Below are 20,913 nucleotides of genomic sequence, written 5' to 3'. Positions count from 1 at the left end.
GATGGGTGTGGCGACAGGCCTCAGGGCGCATACAGCTTTTAGTAGCGATGAGAAAAAATACCTGTTTAAATTCTAGTTGGACGTCTGTGTATGGTTTCATATTCTTCCAAACTACGCACCCACTCAATCTTTTGCACGGTTGTAAACACTTCTGGGAGGGAAAGGAACACTTTGAAAGCACTTCAGATCTCATCTTATCTTCTACCACCACTTATCCTCACTCGGGTCGCGCGGGTTGCTGGAGCCCATCCCACGTGTCACATCAGATCCCAATGGAGGAAAGAAATCATGCTGGATATCTGGACTGGGTGTCCAATGTGAAATGAAAATGATTAAACTCCACACTGCTGAATTCAGAGGCACCCTGAAATTTTAAGTAAAAAACAATTGCTCTGCAGGCCAGTCCGGTTTGCTCAAACCGACAGATGGTGCTATACTGATTAAAAAGTACGACTTTATTTTATTTTTTAAGCAGCAGACAGTATAACGTCACACAGTCAAACCAACAATGATGCAATTCTTCTCTTTCCAAACATCCAAATACGCGCCGTAGGAGCTACGTGCTGCTTTCATTCTCCGAAGCCTCCGCGTCTTTGAACCCGGAGCAGCAGACGGAGTTCCGAGCATGTGTCTTGCAGCACCGCCGCATCTCCCGGATCACATCCTGGCACATATTCTCGTTGTATTTGTTAGCTGCGGGAGGAGGGGGGAGGACGAAGTAGACACAGGAAGACTCTTGCGGACTTAACAACACATAAATGCACTCAAGTGACCAATTTAAATACCTTGTAGGCACGTCTGAATTGCACATGCTTGCTTTTGGCATGGATCTTTCTGCGGCATGTCTTTTTTTTAGATGTTGTTGACTGTATTTGTCAGGGACGTAATATTTACCGGTAATAAGGTCCCAGATGAAAGGTCGTTCGCAAACGTCAGCCGCGGAACGCCACTTCCTGTACGGGGCAGTGTTTTGATCACGTGACACGTCGACAACCAACCAAGTTTGAGAAAACATATCCTTCGACATCTTGCGGTCGGTTGAAGAATTACTCAGGCAAAAACCACGCGTGTGAGAAAGAGCTGAACGTGATGTTTCGGCAGGATCTTATCATGGACTCGTTGAAGCTTCATGGAACTGTTACACCGCAGTAAAAAGGCCTAAGCCAGACAATGATATTATTATTATTATTATTGATAATAATAATAATAATCTAAATTAAAGTCTATATGTATAATATCAGTGAGTGGCAACAGTTTTAATCGAACTTTTATTGATAAAGATAAGAAAACTAAGACATGGTTCGTATTTACAGCGATGGCCTGCTTCTAGTCACAAATGCTATTTCAAGAGTAGCTACACAATATTACAAGATCATTTCATTAATAGGAAAGTAACCCTAGTTAAAAATATATATAAATTAGGTACAGAATGTCAAATGGAGAGCATGACAAGTGAGCTATATCCTAAACCAACACTGACAAATTAACAAATTATCTATTTATTTACTTTTTCCTCTACAAGACCTAATCGTGGATGATAAGGAGTTCCTCATAAATATCCATTGAGTCATGACTGCATTTCCATGCATTTCCATCTCCAAAGCAGCAGCAATCCTATAGTGGGATTTCCTGTGTGTACCGTTGTGGTCCTCTGATCCCGACTCAAGGCTGCTTAGCCTCAAACACCTAAATCAAAGTGACAGAAGACGCGGGTTAGGTTTCAAGTGTGAGCAGACAACTGGAGCGTGCAGCAACGCACCTTTAAGTCACCTTCGGTCTTTGCCTTGACGGTGAACTGCTTGCTCTTCTTCTCCAGTGTATTTGAGGCGGTGCAGGTGTAGGTCCCTGGGAGCAGTGAGGAAGAGATGACAACCGCTCCATCCTCTATCTTCTCCGGTATTGGCTGGGAGGATTGCCAGCTGTATACAGGTGTTGGGTTTCCTGTGGCAGTGCAGTTTAAGGTGATTTCATCTCCCGCCGTGAAATCCAAAATCTCTGGATCGGGACTGAGGAATGTTGGGGGAGCTAGAGAAGACATCAAACGCATCATTCCGCGGTTTTGGCGAACATGTGAGAACTTGTCTTAAAAGCTTGAAAATACATTCATGACTCACAATATACAAATGCATTAAGAGGCTCAGAAGCCACAGAAGGTGACGGTTGTGGTCCCTCTGGTCCAAGCTCCAGCTCTGCGACACACCTATACTGTGCTCCGTTCTCAGCTTTGGTTGGCGTAATGACAAGGATGGAGGACACTTGGACAGGGGAGGAAGACGTGAGCTCAGAGAAGGAGTGTTTATAAACCTCTGTCTGCCCTCTGTACCACTTCAGGGTGAGATACTGAACAGGAGCAATGTTCTGAACCTCGCAGAGCAGCTGGTACTCTTTTCCTTCCACCATGGGGCCAGTGTGGTTCACCTGTCTGATGGAGACGCTATCTGGAGTTTCTAAATCAATGAAACAGCGAAAAGTCAGTGAAATAAGCTCACATTCAGTCATTCACTCGTATTTTTGGTTTAGCATCGTTTTTGGGTGACTCACTGTAGAGTACAAGGTTGAGTTTCTCCTCACACTGTCTCGGAGCTGTGAAGAACACCCCATAGCAAATGGGCTCCTCGATCCAGTCAATGAGACTGTCCACCTTCCACTGGACAGACCGGTCCTCTTGTGTGTGTGTGGCGCTGATGGCCGACTCCCAGCCCAGTACTCGTACCGGGCGAGCAGCTTCACAGCTGACCGACACGGGGTCCCCGAAGCCCACCACCACCCTGGAGGGCTTGAGGATTAGGGAGCAACTTTCACCTGACACTAAGACACACAGCATCATCAGCATCATCATCATCATCAATATCATTACAGCCCCTAGTTATTGCCTTTCACTTTCATATATCCTGCATAAAAGCCCATGCAGGATATTACATAACCCTGTTTCAACAAACGCAAGTCAAAAGTAATACATGTGAAATGGTCTAACGTTTTTAAGAACACCATTATTTATATCTGGCTCTGCATCCAGTTTGTTTTTTCTGCAATTTTTTTTTTTTTTAAAATCCAGTAATCAAGCATGCTTCAGTGTTTTTTGTTTCAGTTAGCAGCCCATCATAACATGCACTTGCAGATTTTCCCAAAGGTGTAGCCATAAACAAAACGGGTTGTTAATTTAGACCTACAATCTATGTGACGCTAATTAGTCTCCTCTAACCTCCTTTAATGTTCTGTACTGACAGTCATCAGCCTGTTCTTCACTGTTTTCCAAAAAAAAAAAAAAAAAACACATTGAAGACAACATCTTACCTGAACAAAACAGGCAAAACACAAGAATCCATCCCAGAAAGTTGTTTCCCATGTTACTTTCGGCTCTGATTTCTGCACTGGATCAAGGCGGCGAAAGGCAGAAAATTCCAACTTCAACAGCCTTGGCAACTCTGCAGGGAACTATAGTGGAACAAAACATAGTTCCCTCCCAGCTGACTTTTGGGGGTGGCGGGTGAATGGGAAAGAGGGAAATTTAACAGGTGGCAGGCCCCTGAATAAATAACACCAGCTCAGTGCTTTGTACTGCACTCAACTTGTAGCATTTTGTTAGAAAAGTATAGGCCTACTAGAGTGATGCGAGTGTCAAAGAACGCACACAGAAATGAGATGAACACATCTAGGCTTTTTAGTTCATTTCCAATAAAGAGTTTAAACTTACTGTGTTTTTGGATGTAATACATTTAAATTTACATGCAAATGATTGTATAATCAAGATCCAGTCATAAAATTACATCTGTAGCCCAACTGAAACTTTCTTTTTTTCCCCCTGGAACTTCTAAACCATGTCTGAACAGTCTCCTAGAAAATAGACCACAAACATCGGATCTACGTTTAATACATCACGTGGAGACGGGTTGGCACTCGTGGATCTATTCTACGGTATCTGACCATTAACTTTAGCTCTTGTTTTTGCAACAGACCATGACTGGCTGAGGAGAAAAGGCTTGTTTTTAGTTCCTCTCGCGTGCTCGTCTCCTACTGCTCCTGGCCTCCGTGCTTTGTGAAATCCCAGCAGGCAGGAGTATTGGTCTTGTGCAGGATGGAGCTTGTGGGAGTCCCACTGTGCCCAGAATTCTACACAGCGCTTCAGCTAGCTCCGGCCGCCACAAAAGTGCAAGTGAGACAGTAATCCGACACTTTTTGCTATATTTGTGGAAAGCGCAGCTGGGAATGCAAGTGCGTAGATTACAGTATGCTCCCTGCTCTTGCAGCCTCATGTACGAGACTCCTTCTGCTTGTTGTGCATTGATAATATCTTTCTTTTTTCTTTAACTTCAGGACTAGCTGAACAATACCCTCTCTGCCAGGTTGTTATGGCAACACACTGAGAGCATACACAAACAGTACTTTGTGTGTGAGAAAAGGAACACAGATTCAGAGGAAAAATAGGTTTATATATATGTAGGCAAGGCAGAACAGCACTCGTTTACATTCACTTTGGTTAGAACTGATTAGTATTGCAGTCTCAGCACTGACAATGTAAACCAGACTGAAAGAGATGGAGAGAAGGACAGAGGTCCAAGGGATTGACAAAAGGTGGCAGGGTTTGACTTTGCCTCAATCAGTATTCTGCCTCAGGAAGTCACAGAGAGAGGAGTTGGCCTCGTCTAACAACTGATGCATACATATGCATGAGCCACACGTATGCATGAGCCACGCAATGACATTTTGCACCTTTAATACAATACATGACTTTGTGCTTACATTCAAGTACAGGCTCGAGAAGGCAAATCACGTTTTACGTGAAAAAGGCACATATTTAGTGCAAAACTCAATCATGGCTAAAAAACTTGGTTAGTGTTATTATTATTATCATTTCAAATTACAAAACATATACCCTGTGTGAATCCTCAGAGAACTGGCATGATCACTCAGTGCATATCAGTAAACATTTGGAAATCTGAACCAGTGCATACAAAAATAGCACATAAATTTCATCATGGAATCTCAACAAAACCAACAACAAAAAAAAAGTCTATACATTTTACTCAAAGAAAAAAAAATATTAGTACGCATTCAAAATAAATACATAAAAACTGGCTTAAAATTTGGCCATGCCGGGTTAAAGCTATTGTATTTCTTGTAGAATGTAGAATTAAAAGGATATGTAACAAAGCTATAATGCAAGCAATAAAGCAACAATGGCTACTGATCCTTCTTCTATGAATTATGACCAAAGTCAACTACATTCCACAAGAGTGCAGCATAGCCTCAGCAAAAATGCACACCAAAAGCATTAACCGTTTGACTGCTCTGATCTTTGGCCTGAATGTGCAGTTATTCAGTTTTTAATAAAGCGCTGCCCTTCTGGGTTCTACTCATGGAGTCTGTGCTCTCAACCAGTAGCTCAGACTACTAAGTGGCTCTTTTCCATGGCTCGAACCGGGACAAATAGCAGACAGTGGGTTTGTCGGGTTTTTTTTTTTTTCCCCTCCAAACATGAAAATAAAAGCAGCTTGGATCAAACTATACAGTAAATGTGCAAGCCACAAAACCAAAACAGTGATCTGGAAGAAGCGAAGACATTCAGTGCCACTGATCGCGTTAATGCCCCTGCGTTCGGTGTGTTTACATGCACCTTGGTAACCGGTCGGCTTTTGAGGTGTGTGACTGAGCAGCACCACTTTTTTACACTCCGGCTGCACCAATGAGGCATCTACAGCACGGTGGAGTTAAAGCTGAACTAAAACTGAAAGAGAGTGCAGCTGTGAGGGGGATGAGGACCAAAAACGGTCACCAGGCAGCAGCTTAAATTTAAATAGAGTGAGTCACGCTTCTAGGGAAGGGTGGAGTACGGGAACGGACCTGCTGCACGTACACCGTCACCGCAGTGCATTTAAACACACCTTCCACACTGTAAATGTGCGGTTTGTTAGTACAACAATATTAATCAGCAGAGATTTAGTAAGGTTGGGATTTTGCTTTCGTTATTAAAACAGCAGCAGCCAAGCATGAGCAGAACGCGCCGACTGAGCATGCAGAACAATCAATGCCCCTCAGCCTTTAAGCAACATGTAAGTGTCCACCACAGAAGAAAAAAAAAATCCACATTAGTGATACAACCATGAAAGTTTTAATTTAAAAATTCAGCCTCATACGGGTCCAGATGAGGTAGGCTGTCCTCGGATATAGTTGCCTTTGTTGAAGGAAAACGTGCCATCAGGAGTCACGGTATATATACCTAAGATGAGGAGCAGGACTGCCACGACTAGAAATCCTCCGAGTATGGCAGCGAAGGTTGTTAGATTCCCTGTGGGAGATGGGAAGTTTTGTTACATTCTCTCTCAGTTTATCTCATCAGACCCTCCCGCGAGTTTTTTTTTTCTGTTTGTGATAGACCACGCATCCCAAAACAAAGACTGAAACAAAGAACACGGCCATTAAAATTCCAGCAGTGGTCCCGGGGTGACTACCTAGTGGAGAACAACAGCAATGAAAAGTGATTGACAATAATGAGAGCGTGAAAAAAAAATGGAATGAATTCAGTTGCAGTATCTTACTTGGACCTTCGACGACGATGAAGTATTTGACGCTACTGCCATGTTCATTATGGGTTGCGCAGGAGTAGGTCCCCGGAACCGGAAAGGACGGGACCATGATGGCTTGATTCCCATTTTGAGCCTCTTCTATGCCGTGTGGGAACTGCCATTTGTACACCGGCGGTGGGTTTCCTGTGGCTGTGCAATTTAAACTAATGTTCTTGCGACCCTGAAGTTCGAGTGTCTCATTCGCAGGCATGGCGAAGGCTGGCGGGTCTGTGTAAAATCAAAATACAGACAGAAAATAATATATACAGAGCACAGCAAAGACTGTGAAATGTGTGATCAAAAACCATGGTAAATTGAGAAAGTGTTACAAAACTCACAGAGTACAGTCATTCGATGAGACTGGGACTGCATCACAGAAGGATTTGGTTCTTGCCACAAGTCTAGCTTTGCTTCGCACCGGATCTGAGCCCCGTTATCATCTCGATGCGCAACTAGGTTGAAGTCAGATGACTTGGTGACCAAAGAGGGATTGTTCTCATCAAATGTGTCTTTATGAATTATCTTGTCTCCTTTGTACCAGTTCACTATGAGGCTCTTTGCTGGTGCGACATCAACAACGACACACTGCATGCGATACTGCTCTCCCTCGATCATGACTGGAGGCTGAGCCAAGGACACGCTCTCTGGCTTTTCTGCAACAACAACAAAAGTGTGACAAATCACAACATCAATAACATTTGAATGCTGAAAGACGACGAAAACTGTCAGAAAAACTTTGTGGGCTACTTACTGTAGACAGTGACTGGTAGGGTTTCCATACACTGACTACCGTTGGGATAATTGATATAACAAAGTGGCTCTAGGCTCCAAACATCCACCTTCCCAATCTTAAGGGTAACATGGGTGGCCCCTTGTTGAAGATCTACTCCTCCATGTGTTGACTCCCAGCCCATTCCGTCTCCCTCTTTAGATAAGGAGGTGCAATTGGCTGAGAAGGAGTCTCCGAAACGCACCAATACTTTGGGAGGATTCAACTCAAGTTGACAGGATGCACTCACAGGCGTTCCTAGAGGGATACAAAGATTTAGGTACGGTAAGGTGGTGTGTTACAACTGGACTATATATAAATATGGACAGTGCCCCCCCCCCTTCCTTGCATTTGTCAAACTGACGCTAGAATTCTAGGGATGCGGGAGGTGCTGTCTTGCAAGTCTGGAGCCAGATTCTGCCCAGTTCTGACCCAGAGTAGAGCCGCATATCACCGACCAGCCAACACTTCTTATAGACTCACTCACATTTACGGCTGAGTAATACTGTGCTCTGCTCTGTGCATCTAAATGTTGGGTTACACACTGTACTGTTCGTGGGGCCTTTGGCATGGCATCTGGTAGTCATTATGATGTCACATTCTGTTTCTACAGCATAAAATGACCAACTACAGTGAAAAACACTAGGATATAATACATCAGCATTACATTAACTACCTAAAATGGCAGAAACCATCCTTAAAAAAAAAAAACTTTCATTCCAAGTCCCATCTACTAACATGAAGGAGGTGGAGCTTATGAGCTCTACTGCAGCCAGTCACCAGGGGGAGCTCTACTCGCTTTGGTTTCACATTAGAGGAGCTGTTCTGTCCTCCAGTTTTAATATACAGTCAGTTTATAATGCTTTTATAAAGCATCATAAACTGACTCAGAAAAAGGGACAACCCCTGTGTTTAAGATTAAACAAGCTCCTATATTTGCCAGTACCATAAATATATTTCCAGACAGTAACAAGAAAATATAGAATAGAATGTGTATGCTTTTTTTGTTTGTTTGTTTGTTTTTTTTTAATTCATAGTGTTATGACAGTGAACATAACGTTGCAGCACTCGGCAAACCAGGCATTTATGCCTCAGTTCTTCCACTCACACACATAGCACAATTAATAAGTAAATGAATAACTCAGTTTGTACTTGTTCAAAACAGATGACTCATGAAGTGGGTGAATGATTGTTTGCATTTTTACTGAATGCACAAGAATCCAAATGTGCTACAGATAAGGACTCAGCTCAGGGTTTGTTATCCAGCTATTTGCATATAGGTATGACTTCCAGGTCACACTCACTTCCCAGGTCAAATCCATTCTTCTGTTTCAGGACTGCACTCAATTCTGCTTCATGACTGTTGTAATGTTTAGTTTGTAAATCAAATGGACGATCATTTCGGTGGATGTAGTTTGTGATGCTGTTTAACTATATTGAAATAACAGAAACACGTCTCAACGCAATAAAATTTAATAGCACTACAAACTACAACCACCAGAAACAAAGCACAAATGAATTAACGTCCCTCTCTGTTATTTAAACTAATGCAGAATAGCCCACCCTTAGTGAAGATGACATTTAATTAGTAATTAACTGGTATGCGAGAATTATTTTCACGAGTGTACCTAGTGATCTGGTGTGCATGACACATATAATGGAAAAGTTTATTTTTCTTCTACTCTAGTATTAGTAGCATGGGAACGGAAAGACGGCGTTGAGCACATTTCACAGATCCAGTAACGTTTGTTGAAAAAAGAAAGAAAAAGGAATGTGTGATGGCCGTCCTGTGCTTTGTGTTTTGTGTGTAGCAACGCCCCTGTGAGCACTGTGATCTATAACAGATTTGCTGCTTTTATGTATAAAATAGTTATAGGGTTCAGCTACACGTTGTGGTGTGGTCCTTATCAGCAATTCTGTGCCTTTGTGTTGCTTGTCCAAAGAGAACAAGGCAGGGGCACATACACTGATCAGCCATAACATTATGACCACTCTCCTAATATTACTTTGGTCTCCCCTTTTCCTCCAAAACACACAAGGGGCTTCTAAGGGTGCCCTGTGGTATGTCGTAACAGAATGTTGTTGTTTTTTTATTTTACCAGGGGCTTGTTCCTGTGCATCCCAGTGGACGTTTGGAGGCCAGGTGTTTTTAATGTTTTTTTTTTGAGTTGTACCTAAACCGCTTTTGTCTGTTTCAGGCTGCATCCCGCTGGGGTAGGGGTGCCTGGTCTGGCGTAAGTAGGTGACACGTAAGTAAGCTCCACAAGAACACCAGGTCCAAAAGTTTCCCCAGCATAACACTGCGCCGTCACTAGGCGGTCAGCGTTATTTACTTCCCCCGGTCATAAAGTTATGGCTGATCGCCGTAAGTGAAAGTTAGACAAGTCATTTGCTTTTTTTTTTTTTTGCCTCAACGGAATTTGGTTCAATTGTGAGTTAAGGGCGCGGAGGAAACACAAACAGTCCTACGATTGTCGAGTCCATTCACATATAATGGGCGTGTGCGACACCGAAAAGTCGACGTTTTGACTGTCAAACAATGGAGCCGGTGAGGTAACTCCCTGTGGCCGAACAGAAACCGGAGCGACTTACCTGTGTAGGCGATTAAGCCGCACACTATGAAGAACCACATCGGGTCACCGCCAGCTGTGTGAGACTTTAACAAACTATATAAACGTGTCCGGCAGCTGGTTCCAACAGAGGGTCGTTGATACTGCGGAGACCTCGTAAGGTGCGCGTTTCCTGTAACCTGTGGACTGCTCCAAAGTATCGAAAGCAAAGGTGATCGGTGCATTCAGGTGTCGCTCGCTCGTAATCCTTTCCGCGGGAGGCTCCGTTAACTTCCAACGTCCCCCCCCCCCGTTTTACTATGGACCAATTACGATTCCTGCCAGTAGGTCCAGTAGGTGTGGCTGTGTGGGTTAAAGGAATAGTTAGCACCGCAGCCCGTTGACTCAGTTTGGCATTTGGTGTGTGGAGTAGTCACCGTACTTTCCGACAGCATGGGAAAGCGTCCACCTTGCGGAACCCGCTGGATGAAGTCACAGCTCCCCCCCGAGGAGAAGGGCCATCAAATCTCTAAGGACGTGGGAGTGTTTATTTATTTTGCAGCTAAATTGATCCGCGGAACATTTTTAAATTCGTGAATAATTGTGCTGTTGTTGTTTTTTTTCCCGTAAAGTACAAGTACAATTTAAAACATCTACATTTTCAGCTTAATTCAACTTTATTTCTAGGGTGTCAATAGTCATTTAAATTGTCCCAAGGCAAAACAACCAGAGCCTGGTGGTGAAAAAAAAACAAAAAAAACAGGGCATCTGTTTTGACCAAGAGACAGACAATGAGAGAGAAGAATGACAGTGGTATAGATAATGCATATTACAAGAGAGAGTGATAATGAATTAACAGAGCTAGCATTGAAACTTTTCATTGCAGAAAAGCTCCACGGATCAGAAACACATGATTAGAAAGAGAGACAAGAAATGTCTTTTCATGTAGTTTCATGAAGTTTCCAGAGTGTGTTTGCCCATTTCGATTTAGTTCTTATGGTCTAATAAATAGTGTACTGTCGTCGCACAAACACAACAGGAAGTTGACTCAGTCATGTCAACACCGCACGTCTTTTACATCTCAGTTAGTCATGTTCACGAAATAACCAAAACTAAAATTAGAAGTATCTTCCGCATATATACCTGAGTACACAAGGTCTCGTCGCTCACTTTTTAAATGTCGAGTCTTGTTTTGACTTTTAATAATCAACTAAAAAGTCAATTTTTTGGTAACTAATTAGTGCAGTGGTAGGAGTTTTCCTGGTACATGTTACACTGTTGCTAGATTTGAACCAGGCTATATTTAATGACAAAGCAGTCAGTTTGAAAAGCCAAGCATTTTAATGATAAAATACAGTTTTACATCAGTCACAAATATTTACAGCAGTAGGCGCAAATGCACTATGGCCCAAATCCCTTCTTTGGCAGGAAGGACTTGAACTCCATTAAGGCATCATTTGCAACATTTACACAACTGATTGCAGTCCATTTACAAAAAGGAATTGTTTTCCCCACAAATAAATATCAAGTTTGTATTTACAATAAAATGTTCTCCTGGACATACAGTTTAAACAGGCATTAGACTACAACGCCTGCAGTCAAGTACACGAAAGCTATACAACTGTGGCTCAAGATCATTTGTCCCATATTGTGCCAGGCCAGAAAAAAAGAGAAGGATACAAATTGAGGAAGAAGTGCAGAGTGGCTTAGAAAGTATAAAGTATTTAAGGTGTTCACCACTAATAGTGTTGTGTGCAGCTGGTGTCTTTTTCATATATTTAGCATTATGCTCTCCAAGGCGTGACCATGCTGACAAGAAAAAATCTATTTCCTGTTGTGTGAACAGTGAGAACTGAAAGAAACTAGTGCAGCTTCGAGCTCAGAACACATGTGATGTGTAAACTATTAAGTGGGCAGGATCGTATTTTAAAACAATCAAACATTAGTGACTCGAACAGTCGGCGCATTAGACCAACAAAGCCTCTTGTCTTTCAAGTGAAAGCTAAATTTTGAGCCCTTGCTCCCTTTGTCCCTTCCCTGTTCAAAGAAAACTGGTGAAATCCAGTAGTGCATACAAAACTACATCTCGCGCCACGGTTAACTGCAGAACTTAACTGAAGGAGAAACTTTTATATGTGACTGACGAACGGATAACAGAGTATGTGACGTTTGGAGGCGGAGAAGAGATTGAGTTTGAGTGATGTTAAAAATGCTGTCGGTGGCCGAGAGATGCAGCTCATTCAGAGTGGTCAGGCGTAAATTTGGTGCTATCGGCAGTTTGTTCTGTGCTATCAAGGCAGTTTGTTCATGGAGAACTGTATCTCCCAGCCGTTATGAGCCACGTTACCATTTTGAGTGCTGAAGTTGGGGTTTTTCAAGCTGTAGCGGCGCATCTTGGTGTTCTTGTAGTAGATGGAGTAGATGCAGAGGAATATGATGGAGATTGCCACCACCATGACTGCCACGAATCCAGCGATGAGGGGAAGGTAGTCCTCTGGAATTAAATACAAGAAGCACATGAATGGTTAACATTTTTATGCCTTGATTTCTGCATAAGAGCCAAGTTCACTTTAGAGGAAACACAATACTAACACTGGGCAGGGGCTCTGTTTGTGATGAAAACACAGTAAATTCTTCACGGTTTCCAAGAAATATCAGGATTCTGCTTCGCGCTGACACAACTGCATCACATTGTTTCTGCAGATGTTTACCCTTGACTCCCACTTTACCGCGATCTAAACAAGTTCGACGGGATTATGCTTGACATTAGAAGACTGTGGCGACGAAGGGATGCAAGTGGCTGGCAACGAGACTCAAAATACGTTCTGAAGCCTGCCAAGAAAGCATTCCTCAAACCCTTTGAACGGCAGTGACGCGGTGTGCGCTGTTGTAGCGCACATGACGCAAGATTTGAGATGCTTTTCAGCTGAGCACAGTGGTTTTCTGAGTCACCGTAGCCTTTCTGTCAACTTCCACCTCTCCACCAGTTCCTATGACCTCTCTTATCAACAGGGTATTATGTTCAGCAGTTGCTCACGGGATGGTTTTTGACACCCACACCGTTCTGACTAAACTGCCGAAACAGCCAATGATACAAACATTAACTAAAGCTCTTTTGAGTTGAGGGGATATTTATATTAATAAGTGTGTTCCTAACCAAGTATTCTATCACTTACAAACCATCGTCACGTTTCCCTACGGGGACTGGGCCTGTGGTTTATACTGTATATTTAGCAAAGAAATCTATTTTTTTTACAAAAAAAGACAAAGCTCCTCCTGGGAAAATATACGTCACCTGTTAAAATCACGCGAACTTCAAGGGACGCGGAGCCAACGGAGTTGCTAGCGGTACAGATGTAGGTGCCTGCTTCCAGCACGGTGAGCGTGCCTTCAGAATCGAGAGACCCTCTGTCCGAGCTCCACGTGATGTTCAGCGGCGGGGTGCCGTCGGCTTCACAGACGAGCTCCGTGGAGTAACCTCTGAACAGGGGCATTTTATCTTGAAGTTTTGTTTTGTTAATCACGGGTTTATCTGTGGAGACAAATATGTGTATAGAACATTATGATGACAAAGACTGAGCAAAGTCTGCACGTACTAAACTACACTGTGTGGAGTCCTTCTCATGCACTACTTCAGCACTGTAAATATGATGCAGTGTATGTTTGCTCACTGCAATGATGTGACAATATGCCCATCATCACAGATGGTGCAATGACTGTGAATGTGATCTTACATGGGACAGTGATGTTGACAGAGTCGTTCCATGAGAGACTCCCCAGTGGCTGGTTCAACCTAGCCTCACACACCATCTCTGCTCCGTTGTGCGACCTGTTCGCAATGAACCGAATGGTGGATGACACATTCGCCGGGGATCTGGTCTCTCCACAGACAACCTCCATCTCTGACGGACAAATGGGAACACGCAAGATGAGAAAAAAACAATTTATCAATCAGTGGAAGACATTATAAGAGCGGGTGATGACAATGATTTCGCTGCACAGTTTACAACGCTAAATATAATACTACAACTTTCAAGAAACATCACAATCAGGAGCAGATCCATAAAAAAAAAGTTTCCACTTATCACGCTCTTTTTGTTGTTGAACAATATCCGCTTCAATTCAGAATCGATCGTTATTGAGTAAAAACGCAGAATTTATAATCACAATGCGGGACTGCTACATACAAATGAATCCGTTACATTTAAGCCAGTGCAGATTACACAATGCAGACGAAGGTAATTAAACAATGATTGTTTGACAGAACTGAAGTGGACAGCAACGAACGCGGAGTGTCCTACAATAATCCGGAGTATAGAGGAGTTTACGGTGAAAGACCGCGAGTTAAGGGTGTAGTTGGGTTCTTTTTATTTACTCGTTAGCCAGTGAAGCATCCTATAAAACAAGGCTGGGGTTCACGACCCCTAGGGGGTCCGTGGAGATACTGCAAGGGGGTCGTAAAATCTTAGGTTTTATATATGTATATGTATATATATATATATATATATATATATATATATATATATATATATTAAATACACAAGCAGAAGGCAAGATATTATCTTTCAGTCAACACTCCACTCATTTAGTGATACAGGAGCTGTCACAACAGCGCACAGAGCACCACACTAGTCAATCTAAGCTTGAAATGAATATTGAATGAATATTTGATAGGTCTAGAATGCATACAATAGGTCGGGGGTCCCTACTTAATCTCTCATCAGTTTGGGGGTCCTTGGCCTGAAAAATGCTGAAGACCCCTGCTGTAGCGCGCTACATTGGTGTTCTTGTACTTTAATTACGCCACCAAAACCTTCCTTCAGCAGCTAGTCAGCAGTGTTGATTTTTTTTTTTTTTGTGTGTGTGTGTAATTTACACAGTGGCAATTAAAACTGGGTGACTCATGTTGGAGTTGAAGTTAATAAATGCTTATGAACAGCTACTTTCACTGAAATCGCTGCGAGGCATAAAAGACAGGAGACCGAGTAGACGGCTTGTAAGAGGCTGAACAACAGATACATTTTTGTGCTTATCCGGCCACTGAAAGACGCCGACAAGGAAATGTATTTTGAGCCAATCGCAGTCGTTTTTTTTGTCCACATTCTGGGGTGGCGGGCGTCTGGCCGTGGTGTAAGGTACCAACGACGCAACTATGCCGTAGATCTTGACGCAAAACAGTTATTTAGATTAGATTTTCGACGGATTTGATTTTACTTCAGTTCTGACAAATGCTGAAAAAAAAAAAGATTTCTTTACCCTCACAAAAAAAACATATGTTAACGAAGGCCCACGCACCTGCAATGGTTTCATTCCCTTTGTGCCAGTGCACAGTCAGATTTTGCACCGGAGCGACGTTGATGATGTCACATCGCAGCTGTATCTCTACTCCTTCCTTCCCTGAGATTGAGTTATTCAGGCTCCGGATGGAGACGCTGTCTGGTGTTTCTGAGGAGGCGAGTTGAGAAAGCGACAAAAATTAGAAAACTGTGGAAAAACGCTTAAAGTTTTCGCAAAAATCCTTAAAATGACTTACTGTAGGGAGTGCGGTCTGAACCCACAATTGGAACGCAAGTGTTCTTCAGGGTCCAGTCCACTATTCTGCTGCCGTTCTGATGCTGCCGGGCTATTTCTTTAACATTTGTGTGATTGGACTTCCATGTCGCTTCCCAGCTCCCGCCTTGGTATTGTGCCACAGCTGTGTCTGGCTTTATTTTACCTGTGGCACACGGGGTGGGAAAATCGTTATCTTAGTGCAAATCTCATTATGACGCACAGCACAACTTTTCCACATCCAGCGCTGTGGTGAAACAATGCAAAAAAGCAAGAGGAATTCAGAAACTCTGGAAGCAACAGGTTCAGGAAGGATACAACCCTCCCATGAGGAAGTCTGCACTTGCTGCCCACCATGCCTTCTACTGGGGGGACGCCTTTATGTTTGATAGTCATTATATTCTAAACTCAAGTTCTCCTGATAAAAAAGTTATTAAACTATTACTAATAATAGCACAAAAGGAGAGCAGATTAGACCTCCAACTGAAGGTCACAGCAGTGTCCACGCGTAATCACGCACCCTTAAAAAGAAATGCCACTCAATCGCCACTTGTATTAGCAGTCGTCACCCCTTCATGCGACATGATCATATATCCCGTTACATTCAGATTTCCCAGTCTACTCACACCATTTTTTATGTGTGTGTGTGTTTCTTTGAGTTCCGATCCCACCATGAGCAGCAGGAATATTAAACTATCAACCCCAGCGAGCTATTTCGATCTCCACACCAAGAGGAAACTTCTCAAGTGACACAACTACTTACTCGAGTCGATCCCGTTAGAAAGCGACAGCAGCTCCAAAGTGACAAAGACGGACAGGAGAGGACGGGAGCGGAAGTTCTCCATTGGAGCAAAGAGGCAAGAGTTATGTTTTCCCGCAGCTGTCGCCGCTGTCTTCCTTCGTCGTTGCGCTGCACTTAAACTGTGCCGGACGGACGGACGGACGGACCGACGGAGCGAGCCAGCGGCGATTTTTTTTTTTTAGGGAGAAAGCTAGGCTAAGCTAACTTCCCCCCACGCACACACACATACCGACACACACGCCTCCATTGTGCACCATCACTCCCACTGGTTAGCTGCCGTTAAAGTTGGCAGTCCCAGAAATAAAGGAATGCATTTAAATGTGGAGTGAATAAAATTAAATAAATAAACAATATAATGTAAAAAAAAGTCGTGTTTCATATAAAGGCAGCAATAGGTTCTACAACTTAGCTTAAATGATGTATTACTGGATAATATCATTCATATTTAATTAATACGTTTGATTGTCCGTGTTTATATAGATACACAGACAATATATAGATATATGTTTAAATAAACAAAAAGTAAACTTTTTTCGTGTTAAGGCATTAGTAGCTTTAGTACAGAAGCTTCCTTCAAGTTTGCTTAAGTTATGCATTACTGGCTAATATAATATAATATAATATAATATAATATAATATAATATAATATAATATGTAGTGAAATAATTAGGACAGTATAAGGTACAACTGTATTTTAAGTATGTACCTTCACATGTAGGGGACATTTGATAAAATGGAAAATTGAAATAAAAACTATTTTGGTCACATGGCTGCCAGTTCAAAAGAAAGTTCAGAACAGCAAAATGCAAAAAAAATAATGAAATAAAAAATAACCCTTCGGTGGGTAACAATAATAAGAATATGTTAACAATTCATGTGCATTCTAGGTTATGGCCAAATGAGTGTTTTGAGTGAGAAGTCAGTCTGACCTTTCACCTTTCAACGCTCTTCACCTCTGTTCATTTTTTTTAGTCCGAGTGGGTTTTGAGCCCAGTTTGAAAGAATCAGACAGGGCTGCCCTAGTCCTATGGTACTTACTCAAATGAAACAATTGAACAAGTTTTAGGGGAATATCTCTCACTGGTGGCAGGCCATGGTCTGGGGTTGCAAGTAAATATAATATATAATATAAATATAATATTTATAGTAAATACTGTTTGCCTTTAGAGCCACGTGTCTAGGCAGAGAGCCACAGAGTTACTCATCAGGGAATGGTTAAGATACAGCTGATTATCTGGAGCAAAACTTGATGTCCTTCATGGGCGCGGTCATGCTCCACATAACCTCACCAAAGCTCTTTAGATCTTTCTTCCTGATTACAATAAAATAGTACATGCAGCGTGTTTCACGAAGCCTACCTTTTACAGTGACTCTGACTGTTCTTCCGACACCTCCCATGTCATTTTGGGCGTAACATGTGTAGCTCCCAGCATTGTATGCAGTGGCATTGTGGATCTGCAGATAGGTCACTCCGTCTTCGTTTGACACGGCCACGTTGTCGGGGTAGGAATAATTCCACGAATATGTTGGCCGCGGGTCGCTCCTGGAAGAGCATTTGAGCCACAGATCCTTACCAGCATTGACCTCAGAGTCTTCAAGCTCAGCTATACGTGTTGGTGGATCTAAAGAAAACATTTCAAACAATCTCAGTAAGACAAAATGCCAACATACTTGTATAATATAGCACAGCCAATTACTCATGTTAAGGTATGTACTGAGGACTTACATTCGACACTAATATCCAGCGTGAGGCTGACATTTGAACCACCATGCAGATTTGAAGCTACAATCAAGTATTGTCCTGCATCACTTCTTGTTAGGCGCTCTGGAAGCTTCACCTCCTCCCCGTCTTTGTACCAGATTACTTCATATTCACGATTGCTGTCAACAGTGCAGGTCAGGTTGTGAAGCACATCTTCTCGTGCAGTGTAAGTGCTCGGACACGTCAACGATATCCCAGCTGGAAGCAAAAAGACGAAAAACACCACTGAGCATCACTTCTACATTTCTGCTGCACTCATCTCGGTTACTCCACAGTTCCTTTCATTTTCGAAACATGCTGTCACCTAAAAATGTTTAAATCGTTGTCAAGCGGTACATGAACATGGATGAATAATTTAATAAATTGAATCGTAACACGTCATAAAACTGTGTAGACTTTTGTTTTTATTAATTTTACATGAGTCCTTTATGTAGCAAAGCAAAAGCAGCAGCCATTTATTTGACTTGTATTTGAGAAATGAAAAGCAGCTTAGACACAAAAGCAGACCTATATATATATAGTACATATAGTACTTCAGTATTGTTTATAGTTTAGTGACATGATGAAAGAAAATCAAAAGTAAAGTGATAATATACTTACGGATAACTTTAATAAAATAGTCCTCTGAAGATATATTAAGTTTTGGCCCCTCTGGCGTCAGGTCCATGTGTACCTCACATCTTAATCTGGTCCCATTGTCTGTTTTAGTTGGTGAAAACTTAAGGTCCGTTGACTGACTCACCGGCTTTCTGTCATTGCTGCCATTACCACTGTTTAAAGTATCTATATGGATGACTGTGTCTCCTTTGTACCACTTCACGGTGACATTTTGGACCGGTGCTACTCTGTGAATATCACATGTGAAGGTATATTCTTCATTTTCTATCATCAGCTCGGAACTGTTGGAGTGGATGCTGATATTTTCTGGAAATGCTGAAGAAAAGGAGGAGGTTATCAGACACAAACATGGCATTATTCTGGTCGGTGCATAACGTGCTTTATAACTTACTGTAGAAAACAACTTTTAACTCCTTGGTGCATTGCTTTCTATTGTATAGGTTGATGAAGCAAACGGGTGGTGTTAACTCCCAAGTAACTCCCTTTAGACTCTTCACAGCCCAAGTTACATGTGTTGTGTTTTTTTGAAGACCTATGCCTCCCTCTGAAGACTCCCAGCCCATCCCTTCATGGACCCCCGTTGCTGTGCAGACGGATGAGGCTGGGTCTCCCTCTCGCAACACGACGATGGACGGGCTCAACTTAAGGGGACATGTAGCATGGACACCTACAGCACAGTTGCACAATTACCACACTTCATTTTTAAATCAGCCTTGGCTGTCAGTGGTTTATCTACGGCTTCTCAAGCTCGTTCAGCTCCATAGACTACACACGTCTTTGTCTGAACAGTGCCTTTCCATTGTTGTGCGTCCACATAGAGCTCCAATTTTTAGAATTAAAACGGATGTCCGTGGGAAGAAAAAAGACTTGACATGAAAGTGCGCAGTGAGGGGCGGTGAGGCTTGAGGGGTATGACGACACTGAGTCTTTCAGAGTCAGACTTACTAATATGAACCAAAATAGAGAGCATTTGCAGTCGCAGCAAGACAATTCATACTCATTCAACACCAATGAAAATAGGCTGCCTTCTGGGAGTAAATAAACAAATAGTTTAGGCAAAAAAAAAAAAAAATGAACAAACACAGAAAAAACATATCTGAATTTAAATCCGAATCCTGAACTTATATGTTTCTTCTATTGTTTACCATCCAGTTTTGACTGAAAGCCCAGTTTTGTGAACGTTTTACAAGTGGCTAAATAGCGCCCCCTACCGCGACGTAGGCTGCTTTTCAACGCCGTTTAATGTCAGATCTACAAGACTGAATATGATGCACACATGAAATACATTACCGAGAGGAGGAAATGTAATACCTGATGAAATTAATTTATATTGCGAAAATGACATGGTGACAGACAGAAAGGCACAGACAGGCAACTGCACGAGCCCAACACGGTTTGTGAGAAAGTATTTAAGTTTATATTTATATCACAAATATTCTAATTTGTTTTACAGTAACTGAAAGTGAGTGAGTGTGTGTGTGAGAGAGAGAGAGAGAGCCTACCTGTGGCGAGGAAAAAGAAGCCCACGAGGAGTTGGACGAATGACGTGCTTTCACTCATTTCATTTGTTTACTTGCTTGGTTTGAACAATGTCCTTTTTGTCGTGTTCATCCAGCTTGACTCGGCTCCTCTTGTGGGGACGCGCTCTCCAGCTCCACCGTGATCTGAAATGCAAGAAGAGAGGGAGAAACAACAAGTACAGTCTCTCTCTTTCTCCTTCACCCCCACCCCCACTCCCCCTCCCCTCTCTCTCTCTCTCTCTCTCTGTCAACACTCACCTTATTTTTTTCTGGACAGTTGGCAGTTTGTGTGCGTGGGATGTTTCTTCTATTCATGAGTCAGACCAACGTTTAATAACACTACAGTTTGTTTTGTTTTTTTTAGCTTTTAATGATCTTTATATGTGCGATGTTATTTTGTAGAATAGTGGTTTCCACTGAAATCTAAGCAAAGGCGAAGAGACAAAGACAAGTTAATTTATAAAAGACAAGAGTGACACAGAGGATCACATTCTCCGTGGACTACCTCAGAGAGTATTATAATTGAGATTGTACAGATGTTTTACTGCTCTGTGTTGACCATGGTTTTAATCTTCTTTTTTTAATTTAAAAACAAAACAACAAACAATCATGTTAAAATATTAAAAGTGTGTCTCACTTTCAGGAATGTTTAGGAAATTAGTGAAATCTGTACTGAAAAAAGGAGAGAGAAAAACACGTAGACATACTCTCACAGGCCACTTTATTAGGTACACCTTGCTAGTAAAAGGTTGGACCCCCTTTTGTCTTCAGAACTGCCTT

General features: G+C 42.3%; 1 protein-coding gene across 1 annotated transcript; it reads right to left on the bottom strand.

The window, feature by feature from the left end:
• Positions 1 to 1,249: 1,249 nt before the first annotated feature.
• On the bottom strand, positions 1,250 to 20,285 carry si:ch211-66e2.5. The gene is made up of 20 exons (XM_047571924.1): positions 20,116 to 20,285; positions 19,005 to 19,280; positions 18,596 to 18,928; positions 17,960 to 18,193; positions 17,592 to 17,855; positions 15,415 to 15,597; positions 15,177 to 15,326; positions 13,616 to 13,783; positions 13,177 to 13,413; positions 12,176 to 12,375; positions 9,925 to 10,117; positions 7,315 to 7,590; positions 6,902 to 7,216; positions 6,537 to 6,791; positions 6,135 to 6,286; positions 5,615 to 5,675; positions 2,542 to 2,808; positions 2,115 to 2,447; positions 1,760 to 2,025; positions 1,250 to 1,686 (listed from the first exon to the last, which is right to left on the bottom strand). Exons 1-20 carry the CDS (start codon positions 20,171 to 20,173, stop codon positions 1,663 to 1,665), a joined length of 4,245 nt encoding a protein of 1,414 aa, XP_047427880.1. The 5' UTR covers positions 20,174 to 20,285; the 3' UTR covers positions 1,250 to 1,662.
• Between the last annotated feature and the right edge of the window lie 628 nt (positions 20,286 to 20,913).

Source organism: Mugil cephalus, chromosome 20, assembly GCF_022458985.1.
Source record: "Mugil cephalus isolate CIBA_MC_2020 chromosome 20, CIBA_Mcephalus_1.1, whole genome shotgun sequence".
NCBI lineage: Eukaryota > Metazoa > Chordata > Actinopteri > Mugiliformes > Mugilidae > Mugil > Mugil cephalus.
This window is presented reverse-complemented; position numbering and strand designations above follow the sequence as displayed.

Coding starts and splice junctions, on each gene's coding strand:
- si:ch211-66e2.5 (XM_047571924.1), bottom strand. CDS start 20,173: ATGAGTGAAAGCACGTCATTCGTCCAACTCCTCGTGGGCTTCTTTTTC. Junction 13,414..13,615: donor TGTCAACATCACTGTCCCAT/GTAAGATCACAT, acceptor TTGTCTCCACAG/ATAAACCCGTGATTAACAAA. Junction 7,591..9,924: donor CGGCTTAATCGCCTACACAG/GTAAGTCGCTCC, acceptor GTATCCCTCTAG/GAACGCCTGTGAGTGCATCC.